This window comes from Zonotrichia leucophrys, chromosome 14 (genome assembly GCF_028769735.1).
Source record: "Zonotrichia leucophrys gambelii isolate GWCS_2022_RI chromosome 14, RI_Zleu_2.0, whole genome shotgun sequence".
Lineage (NCBI taxonomy): Eukaryota > Metazoa > Chordata > Aves > Passeriformes > Passerellidae > Zonotrichia > Zonotrichia leucophrys.
Window position 1 is genome coordinate 7285384 of NC_088184.1, and position 18326 is coordinate 7303709.

Below are 18326 nucleotides of genomic sequence, written 5' to 3' on the forward strand. Positions count from 1 at the left end.
GCTTCTGATGCAAGCTTCCTTAACTGAGTTTTTTTTCTTATAGCTTTCTACCTATAAAAACTGTAACTTGGTTTCTCTGCACAAACAGTGCCTTTATTGCATTTATCATGTAAGCTGCTTTTATGGCAACTGTATTTTTTCTTGCAAGTCATAAAATAAAAACCTAAATTATTTTGGCATTCAACTGGTTCCATAAGGCCTATACTGCAAACTCATAGATAGATAGATCATTTCACTTCTCTGAACAGTTGTATAACTTGAAGAGTAAATTTTATTCCAGAATTCAAGCCAATGAGAAGTTTCTGTCTATAAAATACATGATTATTATTTAGAGTAAGTCAGTTCTGGTATATGAATAATTTTGTTTAGAAATGAAATGTTACTTTAACTAAAGTGCAGAAGCTTTCACTTGGAAAAACGATCTGATGCCATAGCAACAGATGACAATCACAAGCGGCTTCCGGGGGTTGCCTGCATTCCTCATCCCTCTCTCTGGCCTATCCATGTCCATGGTGCAAGAGATGAATTCTGAACTCAGTTTGCTAACCTTGCTTGGAAGAAACTCACTCCCCTTCTGGCAAAGTGTGAAACTTCAGCTCTAGAGCTTGTGGAAGGAAATCAAAAGTACATCCATGTGTTGAACATGCTACTTCTCTACTGTTGTTAGAAAACCAGAGGACCATTTGCCTCAAAATGGATTTCAGATCAGACTGACATGATATGAGAGTATATTTACAGATTATATTTTAATTTTAAATAATTTGTATATTTTCTTTTTAGATTCAACTATAGATGGATGTAGTCTGTGAGTTTTTAACAGTTTAAATGCTGTTTAAAAACCTCCAGTAACAGTAAATGTATTAAGCCAAATAGAGCTGTCAAAACTAAAATATTCAGGTTGCAAATGAATGCATATAGACAGCTGGAGAAACCACAGTGTACTTGTGTTTGTACTTCAATTCCGGCTTGAGACATAAGTGTAGGAAACAGGCTACCCAGTTTTATTTTAAATTTGTAGCCAACTCTTGTTTTATTTGCCCAATGTTGAGATTTTTTTTCTTCCAAATAGGCTTGTAGTCCTATATGTCACCCTTTGTTGTACTTGGTATTACAATACTGGAGAAAGAAGTATTCAAAAAATGGTACCAGTACAGATTCTGTCCTGCCCTCTGCCTACACTGACTCTATCAATAGAAATTTGTTTCTGAGTTCTCACCTTTCTGTCATAGGTCTTGGGAACAATTGTGGCAGCAGTAAGTTTAATTTTCGTTGTTGCTGATGATTCTGATGCTGCTGGGTGTAGTGTTTGCTCACCTTGGACCTGTTGAGTGGCTTCAGTTCTGACTCCAAAGAATGTGCTACATCCAGATTTCTCTAAAACTATGAGAACAAAAAAGCATCCAACTCCTTAATAATTTAAGAAAAAGTCTACTGGAACCATGAAATGTGAAACCTGTGTGTATTTTAACTTGGTAATTAAAGAAGCAATAATTGGAATCTTAAAAGAGTCAACTGAAATCTAATGTTACACAATTGTGCTGTGTTGTAGTCTTGTAATTTCCAGCACTACTTGCTGAATTCTTCACATACTTCTCCTCTAATCAGTCTGTAATTACTATGTGGTGTAATTAGATTAATATGCTTTCCTTTATTACAACTATACATTAGAGGAAAATTTTGTACTTCTGCCTTTATATTTGTCCTGTATGAATGAGTACAGAATTCTCTACATGAATTAAAGCAGTGTCAACCTACTGAGGTGAAGAACAATCAATTTAATTGTGTGGAAGCTTTCATTCTCTTTCTTTTTCCTTTTTTTCTTCTTAGATGCTGAGTACGAATGGAAGGGGCCCTTCTACTTCATCCAAGGAGCAGATCCTCAGTTTGGACTGATAAAAGCTTGGGCACAGGGAGACACTGATAATGGAGATGATGAATGGGGAGAAGAAATTCAATTAACAGAGCAAGCAGTGCAGGCTGTTAACAAACTAAACCCTAAACCCAAGTTCTTTGTGCTGTGTGGAGACCTTGTCCATGGAATGCCAGGTAAGGCAATTAAAAGTGCAGAATGGAGGTAATAACTCTATTTTTTTATACTTCAGATTGGCAACAAGGCTAATTTACTTGACTTCAAAATAGTCTTTCATAAGTATCATTAGTATTAGTTCCTGTTTTGGTATTTTGGGGGAAAAAAGCTGTGATTTGTAGATGATTCTTGAAATATTATTCTGATTTTTTCATCTGACTTTGTGTAGCATTCATCTTACAGCTGTACATCTGTACATTCATTTATTAATTGCTTGCTTTGAGGGGCTCTAGCCACTGGGGAAAACTAATGCCAAGAAAATAGCAAAAACTACATATGGCTTTTTGGGTACCTAAAGTGAGTAAGGCTCAGAGAATTCTATAGATTTCTAGTGCTTAATAGATTCAAATATTTACATTTTTAAAATGCTAAAGGTCAGTGAGTTTGAGCTCTAGCAACTCTGTCCTGTGGTTTGGGACTCTGAGCTCAGTGTGTTTCTTTGTACCCTGAGAGGAAGAACAAAAAACCATCCAGAAAGGTGAGTTACAAGACAGAGAAGTACTTTTCTGGGAAGTGGAATTGGATGTGGTGTTACCTGCTGAGAAGTGGTCTGGAAAGCAGAACTGAGCACAGTGTCCCACATTTGTTAGCCCTGATAAGCAGCAGAGCTGCAGACAGCCCTGGCTCTGTCACTGCCAGCACCACAATGCACCCAGGGAGCTGCAGACATCCTGTGCCTCGTGCTCTGCTTCACACTCCACCTGCACCTGAGGAGCTGCTTCCCAGCCCCTGCTCACACAGCAGGGCCTCCAGCACGTTGGAGACCTTTCACTAATTCCTTCAGTGTCCCACAGTGGGAATTTTAAGACTTTAGCTGTCAAATTGATTGACAGTATTTGTAGGCTTTCTTTTGATCGGAACACAGTTTTGCTGAAAGAGTGGGAAAGTGTAAAAAACAACAGATTTAAGCTTGATTGAATCTACTGTGTAACACCTCAGTAGCTTGACCATGAAGTATGCCATGGTGAAGTTTTATTGGCTCACATGCTTCCATTAATTTTGGAATCATCTTCCTGTAGCAGAGTTTTAATAAATGTTTTGATTAGGACCTCTAATTTGTGTAGGTGTTGCAAATATTTTGGTTTCAGTATCTCTTGAAAGAAAAGTCAGGACAAATAATAAGTGTTAATATCCTGTTTAAGGGATCTTTCACTCTAAAAATTAAGAAAATCCAGGAGGCTAAGTTGGTTTCTTTTTGATAACAATTTACCTGGATATTTCTCAAATACTCATAAAACAATGCAAAGTTCTGAGTACTTTTGTCTCTTTTGACTTCAAAGAACATAATGCTAAGGCTTCTCTGTTGGTAGAGTTTAAGTGTGAACTAGAGAGCCAGCAATCTTCTGGCTCCCACTGGGCACAGAATGGCTGGGTACAGTAAGTCTTGTGTGTGTACTTCTGGTATTTGGTTGGGTTTTGTTTTTCTAGCAATGGTTCTCTGTAGTCATTATTGTCCCTTTTGCTAGTGTATGTCTCAGACTTGGGAATGTTTTAAATACAAACCTGTCAGGGCTTTGCAAAACATTAGCATTATTCATTTTGCTAATAGACATGTGAAAGAAACTGAGTGGATTGTACTGGTGAGATCACCTACATTGTGTGATGGATGTGCTGTGCCTTGTATAAATATTTGAAGCTGCCTCATGCAATTTCCAAGAAATTGCAAGAAGGAGCAGTTCATTACTCAGTAAACTTAAGGGTCTTTTCCAGGCTAAATGATTCAATGATTCCATGATTACCTCACTTGAGCCACCATATTTTAACTTCTCTAATAATTTCTTGGTGATTGAAATTATGTTAATAGTTTTCAAGCCTGTGTTATCATGTAGTTATATAAAGTGGTTAAGGAAATGCACTATTAAAAGGAATTGTAGAATATTCAGCTGGAACAATTACTTCATTATTGCCTTTGTGTTTGTACAAATGGCTTGCTCTGCTGTGTGTTGATAAACATAAAAGTACAATTTAACCATTAAGTTGTACATAAAAGGACAATTTTACAGCCCTTTGTGTTTCTGTCTAAACTGATGACAGAGATAACAGTGACTTGCTCTATGGTGCAGATATCTGTGGATTAGCAGTCTTGGACTAGTTGCCAAAAAGGACCGGGAGGTTACACAGCTTCTTCATCAATTCCTGTTGGTAAAAAGTGAGTGGGCAACACCGATCTTCCTGTCTTCTCTTTAAATGTTTTATCATGGAGTACTAAGGGTAAAGTTTTTGATGGGCTGTTTTAAAGCATGCACTGTAGCCATTTAGCTGAACCAGTGTTGAAGCCTTTTGCAGAGGAACTCCAAGAAATCTCAGAATTCCAGCAGCTAGAAGTGATGAACAGAATCCTGATCAGCTGGGAAGCAATCAGGCACAGCACTTGGAATCCATTACAGATGTCATTAGAGCAACGAAGTAATCATATCTTGGTATTTAGCTGCTGATTAAAAGTAGTTTGTACTCTGAATATTATTTCCAGAAGTTTTTCTTGATTACATAATCAGAATAGGATATCTATTCTTGGTAACACTAATATTGTGGTACAATCACATCGAGAATTTTAAGTGTTACCTTATAGTGCAGCTATCTCACTGAATATAATTTCTATGAACTCTATGCTTACATCTAGATACACCATGACAATGAAGGACTTCCTTCTGAAGGCATTTATGTGCATTAAGTATAATATGATCTAATATGACAAAAATGGTAATCTGTAAAATGTTGTTGATCATATGATGTGTTTATTTGACTGCATTTTTCTAAAACTCTGGGAATTGATTTCTAAAAATGTTACTGTTCTCATGTCAAGTTGGAACCTTCTGTTTGGTTTTATGAAAACTTCCCATGTGGTTCCTTTACCAATACACCTGAGCCCAGCAGTCCAGTTCCAGTCCAGCAGCCAATTCTTCACCCATCTTGTTCTCCACTCATCCAGACTGCAAGATTCCTGCTCCACAGCCCTTTGATGATTATAGAGCAGTGCCTCACAGTGACATCAGCCAGCTCTCTCAGTACTCTTGGATTCATCCCATCAGTCCCATGGGATGGCTTGGGTTGAAGCTTTACAGGAGATGCTGATTCCATCCCTGATGTTTCCTGTGCTCCATTAGCTCTGGGAGAATGTTTCAGTGCAGGGAGGCAAGGGAAGCTCTGAGCACCTGCTGCTTGTCACTGCCTCACACAGCAGTGGGCTGTATTTTATTATTTTATTGCCAAAGTAGCAGTAGAAGCTTCTGCTGCCTTCTGCTAGTTGCAGCCCTCAGAGCACTTTTCCTTACAGCAGCCCTGCACACCTGGGTACTTTTTCAGTATTCCTTCTTTCAAGTATGTCTTTGGTTCCAACTCCCTTTTATGTCCTTTTTTCATTGGTTCTCAGGCATGAGTCCCTCATTTAGCCAGATCATTCTTCTACATTTTTCTCTCTCCCTCTGCCTTCCATGATTATCCAGAAGGACCATTCTTGTGTTTCTAGGACCTTGTCTTTGAACACTGTCAACCCTCTCAAACTCTTGCTTTCAGAACAGCCTCACACATTCCTGTGGCTGATCCCTGAATAAGCCAGGGTGCTGTCATGAGGCCCCAGATGTGCTCTCTGCCTTTCCTGCTCCCCTCAGGGTCTTGAACTCTACCTTGGAGAGTACAGTTATCCTGCTACAGCCAAGGCTGCCAGGATTAACACACCCCCAGCACTGCTGTGTTTGTGAGCAGTAGGAGAGCAGGCCCTGCTTGGCCTGTCTGTGTCCAGGGATTGTCCCACACTCCCTCCTGGCTTCCAGTTCCCCTGGGTTGCTGTCAGCAGGTGTCAGGGATGTTCGTATCCCATAAGTCCCAGGGCAATATAGTTTCAAGTTGCTCATAGGAGACTTAATCCATTCTTTTGCCCTTTTTGGGTGATCTGTGCCAAAATCCCACCTTTAGTGGCTGAGCTCTTCCCCAGTCCTGGCTCAAGTTCAATGAGGCTGGTGTTTGTTTCATTAGAATAGTGCCCTCCAAACGTGGGGCAAACTCCCCCAGCTTCTTTCTTTCTTGTCCCTCCTGTTCCAGTTTAACATGAACATTGTGCTTCCTTCTCCATCTCATACCTCCAGTGTAGATTGGTACCTCCAGGAAACAGCATCAGCATTTCAGCACCTTTTGTTACAGCAGCAGAGAATTCAGCTGTTGGCAGCCAAGGTCACCCTGCTGAAGCCACTGAGAAACACTGACTGTGAAGCTGAGAATCCAGCAACTGTTTTTAAGTGGCTGAATTCCTTCAGAGAAAATTGTTTAACTGCATTTTTTTAATGATGCCACTGCTATCAGTAACTTGATAGTTCTAGCCAGGAAAGTTATTTATGTTAGTCCAGGTGTTTATTTTTTTTTTCATTAATTGTTCTGACTACATGGCTATAAGAACAAGACAGCAAGTCTCTTTCAAACTTACTTAACTCTGACTAATAAAATGTCGCTGTTTAGAGACTAAATGAAACGAGACTTGTCTAATAATGTGTATAATCACAAAAAACCTGATAGAACTTGATTAAGCTTGATCTGTTAGCAGTGTGATAATGGATCAGTGAGCAAGTAATGTTTATGCTTGCAGTTTTAAATTCATTTGTGTGTATATGTTAATTACAAGAAATCAAAATCACTAGAATTTACTATTACGGCACTTGAAATACACTGTGAACACTTGTGGTAATTATTTTAGTTAATGTGAAGGTATAATAATCTCTAATATACACATTCCCTACCCAGGTCATGCAGTGCTGTAATCTCACATCAGCCTTTGCTGTCAATTAAGCCCAAGTAGTGACATTTTTCTATTTTTTTTCATACCTTTGTTTCATATTATTAAATTGTTTAATTAAAGGTTTTCAAATCATTATTTAGAACACATTTCACCATTTGTGCTTTTATAAATGTATATTTTTTAAGTTGAACAAGTTAAAACATCTGATTGTTTCAATCAGCTTTACAGAGCTGCAGTCATATCTAGTAATGTTTTCTTATTGCTCCTTGGTGTGCTTGCTGTCTGTATCTCTCACTCTCTTTGTTAGGCCGTACTTGGATTGTGAGAGCTTCCAGGACTGTGTCTGTTACATATTTTCATGTTTTTCTGAGCCATCTAATGTGTGTTTCAGGCTGTGAGCCCGGGCATGTGTTGTTACTGTGAATAGTTTAAACAGGAGGTGACAGAAAAGGCCCTGACAATAGACAAGCTGAAAACAGAGGTGCCCCAACTCTACACAGCTCATTGCTGATGTTCGTGGTCACTGAGGCACTGCAGCCTTGAAAGCTGCCAGAAGATTCCTTTGTGTAATGGGGAAAAAACAGCCAGGCAGGGCCCCAGAGCTGCAGCAGCTTGTGCTGGTGAAAGGTGCAGACTTCCCTTCCATGACTGGCATCCTGCACAAAGCAGTCATGAACTTGGGAGAGAATTGTCAGTGTCAGAATCACTGTGGGACTGCGGGAGATGCAGGTGCTCTGCCTGCCCAGTGACCTTCCTCAATCTGTCTCCTGCTTTCTGTCCTTCAAGCATCGAGCCCCTGCCTACAGCCAGGATGTGTGGCTGTCCTGCTGCTGCTTGCAGGGGCCCCAGCTCTTGTGGGACACTCTCTGGTGCCAGCCAGCTCCCCCTGCCTGCAGCCTGGGCTCTGTGTCTGTGTGTGCATCACTGGTTTGCGTTTTCCCCCAGGAATTCGCACGTTCCGCTAACGCTCTTAACTCCTCCATAAAGCCTCAATAAGGCACATCAGCTCAGTTCAGCTAATTACAATTTTGGGCAACAGTATGTTCTTTATGTGAAAAGTGAAACTGCGTGTCTCCTCAAAATTATATACCCTATCCTCTCTCCCATGCAGTGTTTCTTCGTATAATAAAACAGGCAATGATGCGCAACAAGATTTTAAAAACAGGTGCCAAATGTTGGGATTCTGAGTTCCTATTTAGGCAGCAAGTAAGTGACAGTTTTTCAAATCAGTACTTCTCCATTTGACTCCTGCTTGACAATTTGATTATCAGAATATGAGATGAGATGGGCATACTGCCTTTTATACAATTAGTCCCTCTTGCAAGCTGTGACACGTCCACAGAGCAGAGTGAAGTTATTTACATTCAGAATAGACGAGCTGCAGAGCTGAGGAACATCAGAACTGATGGTTCTGGTGGCCAGACAGTGGTATGGCTTCATTTCTGTTTATAATCACAGTAGCATTTGAAGGCATCCTCTCTCCTGGGAGAATCACAACTGCATTAGCTTGAGCTTCTTTCCCATGCCCAAATTGGATGTGCAACTGCCATGGTCCAAAATATTTGTCTCTCTCTTTCTGTCAAATATGGAGTGCCTTAACTTGACTCCCTCCAAAAATGTAATTTTTATAGACAATAAATCTTTGAGACACGGGCTGCAGCGTATAATTGCAAGCACCTCTAAAAAAACCTCTTTAATTTGCCTAATTTTTTAGACTGGGGAAAGTACACACCATAGCAAATGTTCCTAGTCAAAGCATTATTGTTTAAAACCTATTTGTGAATGTTCTGATTTCTCTTAATTAAAAAACATATTGGGCTGGTCAGGAAAGGTCGGTGAATACTTTGGTTGTGTAAGAGCTGAAGTTGGAAGGTCCCAGGAAGTCTTACCTGTCTTTTAGTCCAGGATCCACTAAAAAGGAGCATTGAGTAAATGTCCACTTTTATTACACTTGGTAAAGTCCACAGTCATTTGGCCATGTGTGTTGTTCCTTGTTAGGAGTAATGCCCAGGCCTTTGCTGTGCAGAGCTGTGCATTTGCAGCTGGGCTGTCCTTGGCCAGGCAGGTGCTGCACTCGCTCGTTGTGTCACACCCTGCAGGGACGAGGTGTTGGGAGCTGGAGATCTGCTGCTGGTGGGTTTTGCACACAGCATGAGAGAGGAGTGTACTGCTGAAATCTGCATGCAAATGCACAAGCTGCCATTTATACATTTGTGAACTGAATAAATTACAGAGAAATGTCAGGTCCAATTCAAGTTCTTAATGCTATATACAGTGATTTGGTAAGACATTCCACAAAGGGAAAAAACCTGTGAACTGCTTTTAATACTGCTTTTAAACTACCATTAAATAACCAATTTTGCTTAAACAAAGGATAATTAATTTCTTTTTTAAATTTGGCCAGATAAAATTAGGCTGCACTGCTAGCCCTTAAGTGAGGCATCTATATAAGGAGATATTTTGTCAAGTTTTTATTTTAACTAAAATTATAGTAATTCTCAAAAAAGTTCCTTTCTCATCTAGAAGGCAAGAGCATGGATGCTGATGTTTGATTTGTCCATATAGAAGGCATATGAGCAGGTCAAAAAATTGTGTCTTAAAATAGGCTCCACCTTTAAAAATGGCTGTAAGCATTTCACCTTTACTATATTTACCTTTTTTACTATTTGAACTGTCTGCTTGGTATACTAACAAAAGCAAGTTTGTGTATTTTTTTAGCTCCCAGCAGTGTGGCACAGCTGGGGAGGAGGCAGCTGTATTCCAGTGTCACTTGCAGTTTCAGCAAAATTGTCAGCTAAATCCCAATTCCTGAATCTTTGTCAGGGAGAATTGTAATAGAGCATGAAGTAGAAAAGACACAGATTGGCTTTTTAGGTGCAAGGCAGAAGCAGAGGCTTTCAAATGTTTATACTTAGTCAGGATATAGGTAAAGGTTGTATTTGCTTGGGTGCAAGGTAACATTTCTATTAATATGTTAGTGCCTGATCAATAGGGCAGTGTTTAGGTGTGACCTAGTTTCCTGACCACAAGGTACTGTAATCTAACTAAACTCACTGCCTCTGTTCTGCTGTTGAAACCTAACTCTGATATGCTTGGTAGGATGGAATCCAAACCAAAATGATTCTTGGCTATTTTCTTCTCCAAACTCTTACACCAATGTTAATTAATAATGGCTAAGGATTTGGGTAAGCAGTGCATTAGTTGTTAAATATCTAATAATAACGATTTAAAGAAATGCCACTGTGGTTGCATAAATAAACATTTTGTAGCAATTATCTGATTCTAGTAAAACCTAATGGAGCGTTCAAAGCCTCAAACAGCTTACTGTGAAATTAAATTTGCTCTAATCAGCCCAGAGTAGGGAAGCATCAGAGATCTCCACACAAGTCCAACAGGGTTATATTGCAGAGAAACCAGAAGCAAATGCTTAATCTTCAGGAAGTACACATTTATTTGTATTTTAGACCATGTTCCCTAGTCTAGTCTACAGTTGAATTTAGAAATCTGATTAGCAGATCGATATCTCTGAATATTAAAACCTTGGAGATGTAATTAGCTACACAATTTTCTCAGATCTTACATTTATGATACAAGTACTAGAGACAGTACTAAAAATCTAGTACAAGTACTGGATCTTTTTATGAAGTTTTTTCAATTAAGTTTGGTTTTGGTACTGTAGCATAGAGGGGTTTTTTCTGTTTGTGATGATTTCATCAGAAGCACAGACCCAAAGGCAGTGGTGGCCTGTGCTTGCTGTGACAGCTCTGTGTTGCTGGGAGATGAGCAAGGATAAGAGCAGAGTTGAGCTTAAGTGAAGGATAATACTTATTTTCACAGCAGAACATGGAGCAGTAAATGCCATGAATTAGGTTGTTCTGTGGGCACCTGTGTGGCTGGCACTCAGAAAAATGTCAGCATTTGCAGTCATTATATTTAATGTCATGCACTGAAACCAGGAGCAGTTGATCCCCTAATAGGCTTCCTTGTTCAGTTGGGGATTTTGTAATTGCTTTAATGTAATAATTGTTCATTATTAGCTTAAACTAGAGTTAAAATTTCTTTTTGTTTTAATGTTCAAAGTTATATAATAAAATTAATTTATATTTTCATGTAGGAAAATTTTTGTGTGATCATTTTTTGAACCTCAGAACAGATTATTACTTGTTTCAAATGTACTGAAAAAGTCACAGCTGTAGACAAATGAGTATTCCAGATTCTGCTTTTCACTGGAACTGATGTTCTTTGAAAGTTAAACTGAGTAGTCAATCAGTTTGTTCAGGAGTGGATATAGTCATATTTACATTATTTTTAACTGTATATTTTTTTTTCATCATAAAATTGTCTTCAGACTATTTGAAGATTAGAAATATATATGTCTAAAGAAGAAAGAGGAGACATTTTAGCTATTACAGCACAGACTAAAGCAAAAAAAACCTATTTCAGAACATGACCATAATGGGTTTATTAAAATGGATCAGCTTATTCCTGCACGTAATCATTTGGAATGACACAGTGTGTTGCATTAGTTCATTACAGCAGACACCAGAGGGGAAGTTTTTAATTTTAAAGCAAGAAACAATGAAGAGCACTGGTGAGGCTGAACTGGGTGCCAGGGAGGTTTCCTTTCTATGCAGTGCCCTCTCCATTGTCACATTTTTGTAGCCTCCCAGGACAGAAGAGAACGTGGAGACCGAAGTATTTCATTCCACTCACAGCCCACGAGAGAATCACTTTTATGGGGTGATCAGCTGTAAAGAGATGAGCAGAGGGAAGAGTCTGGCCCTGGGGAAAGGCAGGAGGGAAGGCAGCACAGTGAGGAGCAGTGTCAGAGCTCTGGGGTGGGGAAGCTCCATCTCCATCAGTGCTCTGAAGAGATGCTGTGGGTTGGTGCTTTGAAAAATGGCAAGGTTGGAGCTCAGATTTTTGTGTTACTGCAGAGCAGTCAGATGCAGCTGCAGGAGGAGCCTGGCAGGTACAGAGTGGTGTTGATGATACCATTGGGTTTGCACCTGTGATGTCTCCCAAGTGACAGTGGCCCCAGCGGGGCTGTCCCTGGGGAGGGGTCAGCAGACAGGGACAGTGTAGGATCTTCCTTGTGCCCTCTTAGTCTGGAGCCAACAGCCAGGTATCCAAGGCAAGAGCAGGGATGAAAGGCAGTTCTAGTGTGACAGGACGAGGCTGCTTTCCCACAGAGATGGAGGTAACATCAAACATTTCCTCCAGAGCATGTTTGAGTGTAGCCTTGGACCCCCTTCTCCCTAGAAATTTAGTGAATAGTGCTAGGGGAGGTCCTTTAAATGGAGGAGTAGGGCAATTACAGGCAGTCATGAAAACACAAAACAGGACAAATACCTCAAGACTCAAAATATTTAGACTTTTTGATTGAAGCAATTGAGATGCACTATAAGGCCCAGGAAAATACACAAATCTATCTGTTGTTGTTTTTTAACAATCATGAGATTGCTTTCAACGATAATTAGTTGTCTTTTGATGTCAGAGTACTTCTGGTACCATCATAAATTACAGAAGGAATGGGCCCAGTGCTTTTCTAAATCTTGTTTTCATAGCTGGTGTTTTGACATTTTGTATTTTGCTTTTATCAAATGTAGGTACTCTTTCTATTTGATGTTTCCTATAGTATTTTTGTCTGCAATGTATGCAGTCTCTTGGGTTAAATGTTAAACAGATTGCAGTTGTCACATCAGGGCCTTTCAAGAGTGTTGCTGGCATAAAACTTGATTTTTCTTTTTTTTTTCTTCTTCAAACTGAAAATTTGTGCTTTCCATTAAAAACAATGTGATTGCAGCTCTTCTAAGTTTGGGACACTTAAGATACATTAAAATACAGAGAGCGAGTAATGAGAAATGCAGGAAATGATTGTGCCACATTTTTGCATATTGTTAAATTATTTGAAGATGTCTGAGCTAAAGGCTTCTCCTGCCTTGGGGGGAGTACTCAGACTTCACCTAACACCAAGCCAGGAATGTTTGGGGGTACCACCTCATAATGGCATCATAATCCCCCCCCGCTTCCCCCTCCTGATCCATATCAGTAGAAAAACTGGTACTGTTGTTAATTAATTGATAATTTTTCATTTGGAATACTTCTGGACGAAAAGTTACAGTGTTGTTGGGGGTTACTGTACAGGAAGGATTGTGTTGTACAAAAATTACCATCAGCTTTGCAGATACAGCTTGGGGGGAAACAATGCTCTAAGTTGTTTTTAAAAGCTGGTGCCTTACAAAAGCTAAACCCAACCCAGTCTTACAGTGGCACTCCCTTCTGTGGAGTACCAAAGGAAATTGTAACTGAGGATTGGTACCTAAAGGATTATTTCTTTGGTAGAATAATCTGTAATTCTGCTGACTGAAGACAGCTCTAGCAAAAGTGCTGTAAAAGTACTGTCTTGAAATCTGCTCTTTCAGTGTGTGAAGAGGGCTGCTTGTCTTGGTTCCTTTAAGCAGTGCAGGACAGAGCACTGGAGCTGCTGAGGCAAACAGGGATACACAGCAGGACACAACAGGCATGGTGACATTGCACCTTCATGCTCCTGGTCACATCACTCAGCTTTCAAAAACGATAGGCTGGGAAGCTGTGCAAAATTGCACACAACTGCACCAGCAACAGTTCTCACTTTCATGTTTTTCATAAAAGCCAAGCTGCCCTTTATTGGCTATTAATTTGTGAAATAATTTATCTCAGGGCAAAACTTTATTTACACTACCTAGCATAAAGACAGAAAATTGTGGCCTGGAATTTAAAAATGTCACTGCAGATGATGCCAGGATAAACATCACCGAAATTTATTTCAGTTGCATCTACCCTGGCACTTCACAAATAATTTTTTCGTATTGCCTTATGGCACTATATTATTTTCCTATTCACCTACAACAAAGCTCCCTCTAAGCCAAAGAAATACATGTCCATCAAACAGAAATGTTCTTCATAAAAATTGGAATAATTAGATATTATAGCTCTGTGCCTGGGAGAGATTAAAAGGATATTTTTTATGCTGTGGCAGGGACCACTTTAATTTTCCAGTGGCTTTCTTCTTTAGCACTGTCATTGTCCTCTTTACCTGTTCCTTACCTCAGATGTAAATTGGGGAGGTGCCTCAGGAGGGCTCCAGTGGCACACATTGTGTGCTGTGTGTCCTGGGGGTGCAGCTCAGGGCTGCTGGGACAGCTGAGCCCTTCCTCTCCAGCACTGCACAAGGGCTCCTGAGACATTCCTCCGCTTTATCCCACTTTTACCTCTGTGGGATTCTCTTCTTTTGAAATTGTTTTGACCTTCTGCCAAGCAGGTCAAGCCAAGATGCAGTTGTTCTAAACCAATCTCTCCTTAGTAGGATTTCCTAGGCTCTTGGGCAGAGACCTTGTTTTCCATTTTGAGCAATCTGTTTTCTGCAATAAACACTGAATATGTTTCTCTGTTGCTATAGAAATAATATTTCATTAAATGAGGGAATCAGTGCCCTGCTGTCGACAAATCTAATCTAAGTGTTAGTCTCCAGAGCTTGAATTTCACCACTGGGAAGAGGTATACATAATTCTGCAAATTATTTCTGTAACTTTTGCATAAATGTCTTTATACTCTGCAACTGTTAGCTAAATTTCCCAAAGTGATAGCATGGAGTTTAACATGGTGTAATGTGTTTACATGGATCTGAACAGAGCCTTCCCCCTTTGCATTTCCCCACCCTCCTCCCCCATATATTTTCATATTTAGAGCTTGAAATGTCCAACTCTTTCCATAGGAAAATGGGAAGTGGCAGTAAAAGCAGCACTCTCAGCCAGGTTCCTTACCCTGTGGACAGCAATGTGCCAGGTTTATTTGAATTTCTTGTTTTATTTTTAAGAATTCAGCATCTCCAAGTAATATAGATGTTATTTGCCCTGTTTTTTTCTGGGATTAACAAGAACAGCCTAAACTGACCATTAATATACCCCAAAAAGTGATCTGCTCTCCAGTACTTCCAGACTCCCCTGGGTATCATATGCTCAGTATTTGTCAAGTTACTCAAAGATTTTCCTACAATAACTTTCTACCCTCCAGCAGTTAAACCCAAGAGAGTTGTGGATTTTGACTTAATGCACCTCATATCAATGTCCTTACATTTAGCCACAATTTATACCTAATATGGGGTTTTTTTCTCAGTATTTTTATAAAGCTGTAGAATTCTGGTAACAGCAATAACGTGGCACTAAAGCCTATAACTGTAGGGTATGTAAAATAAAATGTTTGTTAATAAGGGTCAGCGTTTGTCAACATATTCATCATGAGTATTTTGAAGAAATTGTAAAAACCCCTTTTATCTCATAAAATACAGGAATTGCAATACAGGAAGCCATTTATGCATGTCTGTGTATAAGGTATGTGTAAAAAACACAATTAAAAGTACACAATTGATTGGCACAGACCTGTGTATGTTAGAAACCTGAATTCAGAGTTCTTGTAAAAATCCTGTTACAGCTTTTGGTTAAAAAATGGAGTTATTATTTGTGAAATGGGCCCATGCTCTATGTGTGTTATGTATTGCAGGACAAAACCAATTTATACGTGTTCATTTAATTAATTAATAATAATCTTGTCAATGGCCTCTAGTTAAAGACAAGTCCTTAGAAAACATAGGCAAACCTCTGTAATCATTAGAGTAAAATACCTACCCTTTTAAAACTTCCTTTCTGAATTTTTTCAGTGATTGTAAGTCAATCTGTCAATACAATAAATCTTTGTAGGCTATGACAAATTCCTGACATCCAGAAGAGTACCTGTATGGATATGCATATGAATATAAATAAATTGCAGGGAAAACTAGTCAAGTACACAACTATTTTTTTCAATTTAATGGCATTCTTATTATTAAAAGAGACTCATCAATAAATAAGTCATCACAAGACACTGATTAAATTTTTGCTGTTAAAATAGTTCCTGTAATGAAAAAAAAATAAAACCAAAACAATGAACAACAACCTTTAATTTTGTTGCACAGCCATAAAATATAAGCCAGAAGTTGGCCTGGTTTTTACCCTTGTGCTGTTGCACCATCCCAGGCTGCTGCATTTTTTCAGCACATCATGAGTCTGTGGATGAAAAGAATCAGCTGCAGCTCCTGGTGCAAAGCAGTGGCCATGGCATCACCTTCTGCTGTGCTCCCTGCTGGTGCTGCCCAGAGCCTGCCTTCAGGGCAGCTCCTGGAAATGGCTGCAGCCTTGGGAAGGGAGGGACTGGGCTGGGTGGATGCACAGGGATAAAGTGGAGATGTTTTCATCATGATCACATCTAATACACAATATTTTCTTCCTATGCACAGTTCCATAAACAAAACCTAGCAATGAAGGTGAGAAAAAAAACATAAACACTCAAATATTTTGTATTTTTTTTTCTTTAGGAACCCGATGGAAAAAAAACCAAGAGCAAGATTTAAAGAATGTTCTGAAAAACACTGACCAGGACATACCACTGGTATTTGTCAGTGGGAATCATGATATTGGCAATACTCCATCCAGAGAAACCATAGATGATTATTGCCAGAACTGGGGAGATGACTACTTCAGCTTTTGGGTTGGAGGTGTTTTCTTTCTTGTGTTGAATTCTCAGCTATACTTTGATTCTTCCAAGTGCCCTGAGTTAAGGCAAGCCCAGGATGCCTGGCTTGATGAGCAGCTGGCTGTTGCTGCAAAGCAGAAATACAAGCACATAATTGTGTTTCAGCACATCCCTCTGTTTCTGAGCCAACCTGATGAAGATGATGATTACTTCAACTTGGAGAAATCAGTTCGCCAGCAGATAATGGAAAAGTTTCATAAAGCAGGTATTTTCTCAAACTTTCCTACTCTTTTGTTTCAAATTGTAATGGCTCTGCTGCCAGACAAAATACATTTAACTTAAATGGTACTGTTTTCAAGGAATTTTTGAATACAGCTTATAAGCCTCATTGTTTCTCATAGATCAGAATTATCAACTGAATCTGCTCACCTGTAAAAAGTACTGGACAAAATTTAAAACTTTGAGTGAGAAGTAAAAAGCTAAACATGAAAAGTTCCTTAGCATAAATAGCAAGGTTTCCATTTTTCAAGTACTGACAGATACAAGACAACCTGAGTTTTTCCTGCCTACAGAGGGGAAGATCAGGTATTGCCATAGGAGAAAAATACAGAATTTATGTTTTACATAAAACATGGAAACAGAATTCAGAATTACCTTGGAGGTTGCTTTCTCCCACACTGAGCCAATTTTAAACCAAGAGTGTAATGCACCCCAGATTTATTCAGTGTTAAAACAAGTCTTGCTCTGCTAAAATCAGTCCTTTGCACATCCCTTTCTAATAGGGGCCACGTCTGGGATGAAGGGCAGGTGGAGCATGTGCTAAATGAGTAATTGTACCAAACCCCTCAGCTTTGTGTGATGCCACTTGAGCGCCATGGAGACAGACACAGTACACAGCTACTCCTCCATGCTGTTCCCATTGTTTCCTGGTAATTGCCTTCATGTTCCTGGAGTGTGCCAGTCCCTCAGAATTTCCTGCCATCCTGCCATCGCTGCATCAGAATGTCATTTTCTCTGTATCTATAAGAGAGCACATTATTTGGATTGCTGAACAATGCAAATTTTTTATGATCTTGTTCCCAATTTACCATCTAATTGTTAAGCCTGGCCTCATCCAACTCAGCCTAATTTCCAAGCTCTCAGTCTCCTACTGTTTCCAATCAGTAGGGCCAAAATTCACAGTTATCTGAGGGCTCTCCAGGGCACTGATATATTTGCAGATTCAAGATTTACAAGTGGGATTTTTTCCCCATAAGGAGACACGCTGAGAACACCTCATATCTTTCCATTTTTGTGTTAGTGTTAATATAGTGGGAAGTGTTGCTCTTGGAGAGCTGGGCAGCTGTGGCTGCCTGTGTACCATGGACTGCAGCACATCCTAGTTCATGAGTGTATCCCAGGAAACTGGCATTAATGTGGCAACTGAAACAGTTCTTTGCTAGGATTTTCTGTCATCCAGTTGGTTTGCTAACAATTAACACTCCGTACTGGGAATATAATTCATCAAGAGGTGAAAGAAACATTATCACTGTAACGTTGTTGTTACATTGTGGTGTTTCTTAGAAGGGTGTCCAGAGGCTTAAGCAGAAGTTGGGAAGGCTTCAAATGATGGGGGAAAGGTGTGGAATGGGAATGAGCAATACAACTCTAGGGAAGAAATTCCCAAACTCCTTTCTGTGCCACCTTTCTGTTCCCTCCATCATTTCTCCTTGTGTCCCTCATTGCCATCTCTAATAAGTTGTTTGGTTCCCTAATGAGTGTGTTTAAACACTGATCTTTGGCATGCTCCTTACTATACACTGACTCAATGGGTAACGTTTGCAAGCCAATAATCAAACATTTTGCTAATGAAATGAATACAGAGAACAAGCAGCTCAGTAACTCAGACTGCTGAGAAAAATGAGCAGAACCAGAAGTTGGCTCAGAGTTACCTTAGTAACAGGTGCGTTCTGTTTCTATTTTATT

General features: G+C 39.6%; 1 protein-coding gene across 3 annotated transcripts in view; it reads left to right on the forward strand.

Annotated features, from left to right (window-relative positions):
* CPPED1 (calcineurin like phosphoesterase domain containing 1) overlaps positions 1 to 18326 on the forward strand; it is a 57368-nt gene that overhangs the window by 25523 nt on the left and 13519 nt on the right. For all 3 annotated transcript variants that reach the window (XM_064725521.1, XM_064725520.1, XM_064725519.1), the window contains 2 exons: positions 1828 to 2046; positions 16204 to 16626. In XM_064725521.1, the coding sequence (XP_064581591.1) occupies positions 1828 to 2046; positions 16204 to 16626 (642 nt within the window). The remainder of the gene's footprint in view (positions 1 to 1827; positions 2047 to 16203; positions 16627 to 18326) is intronic.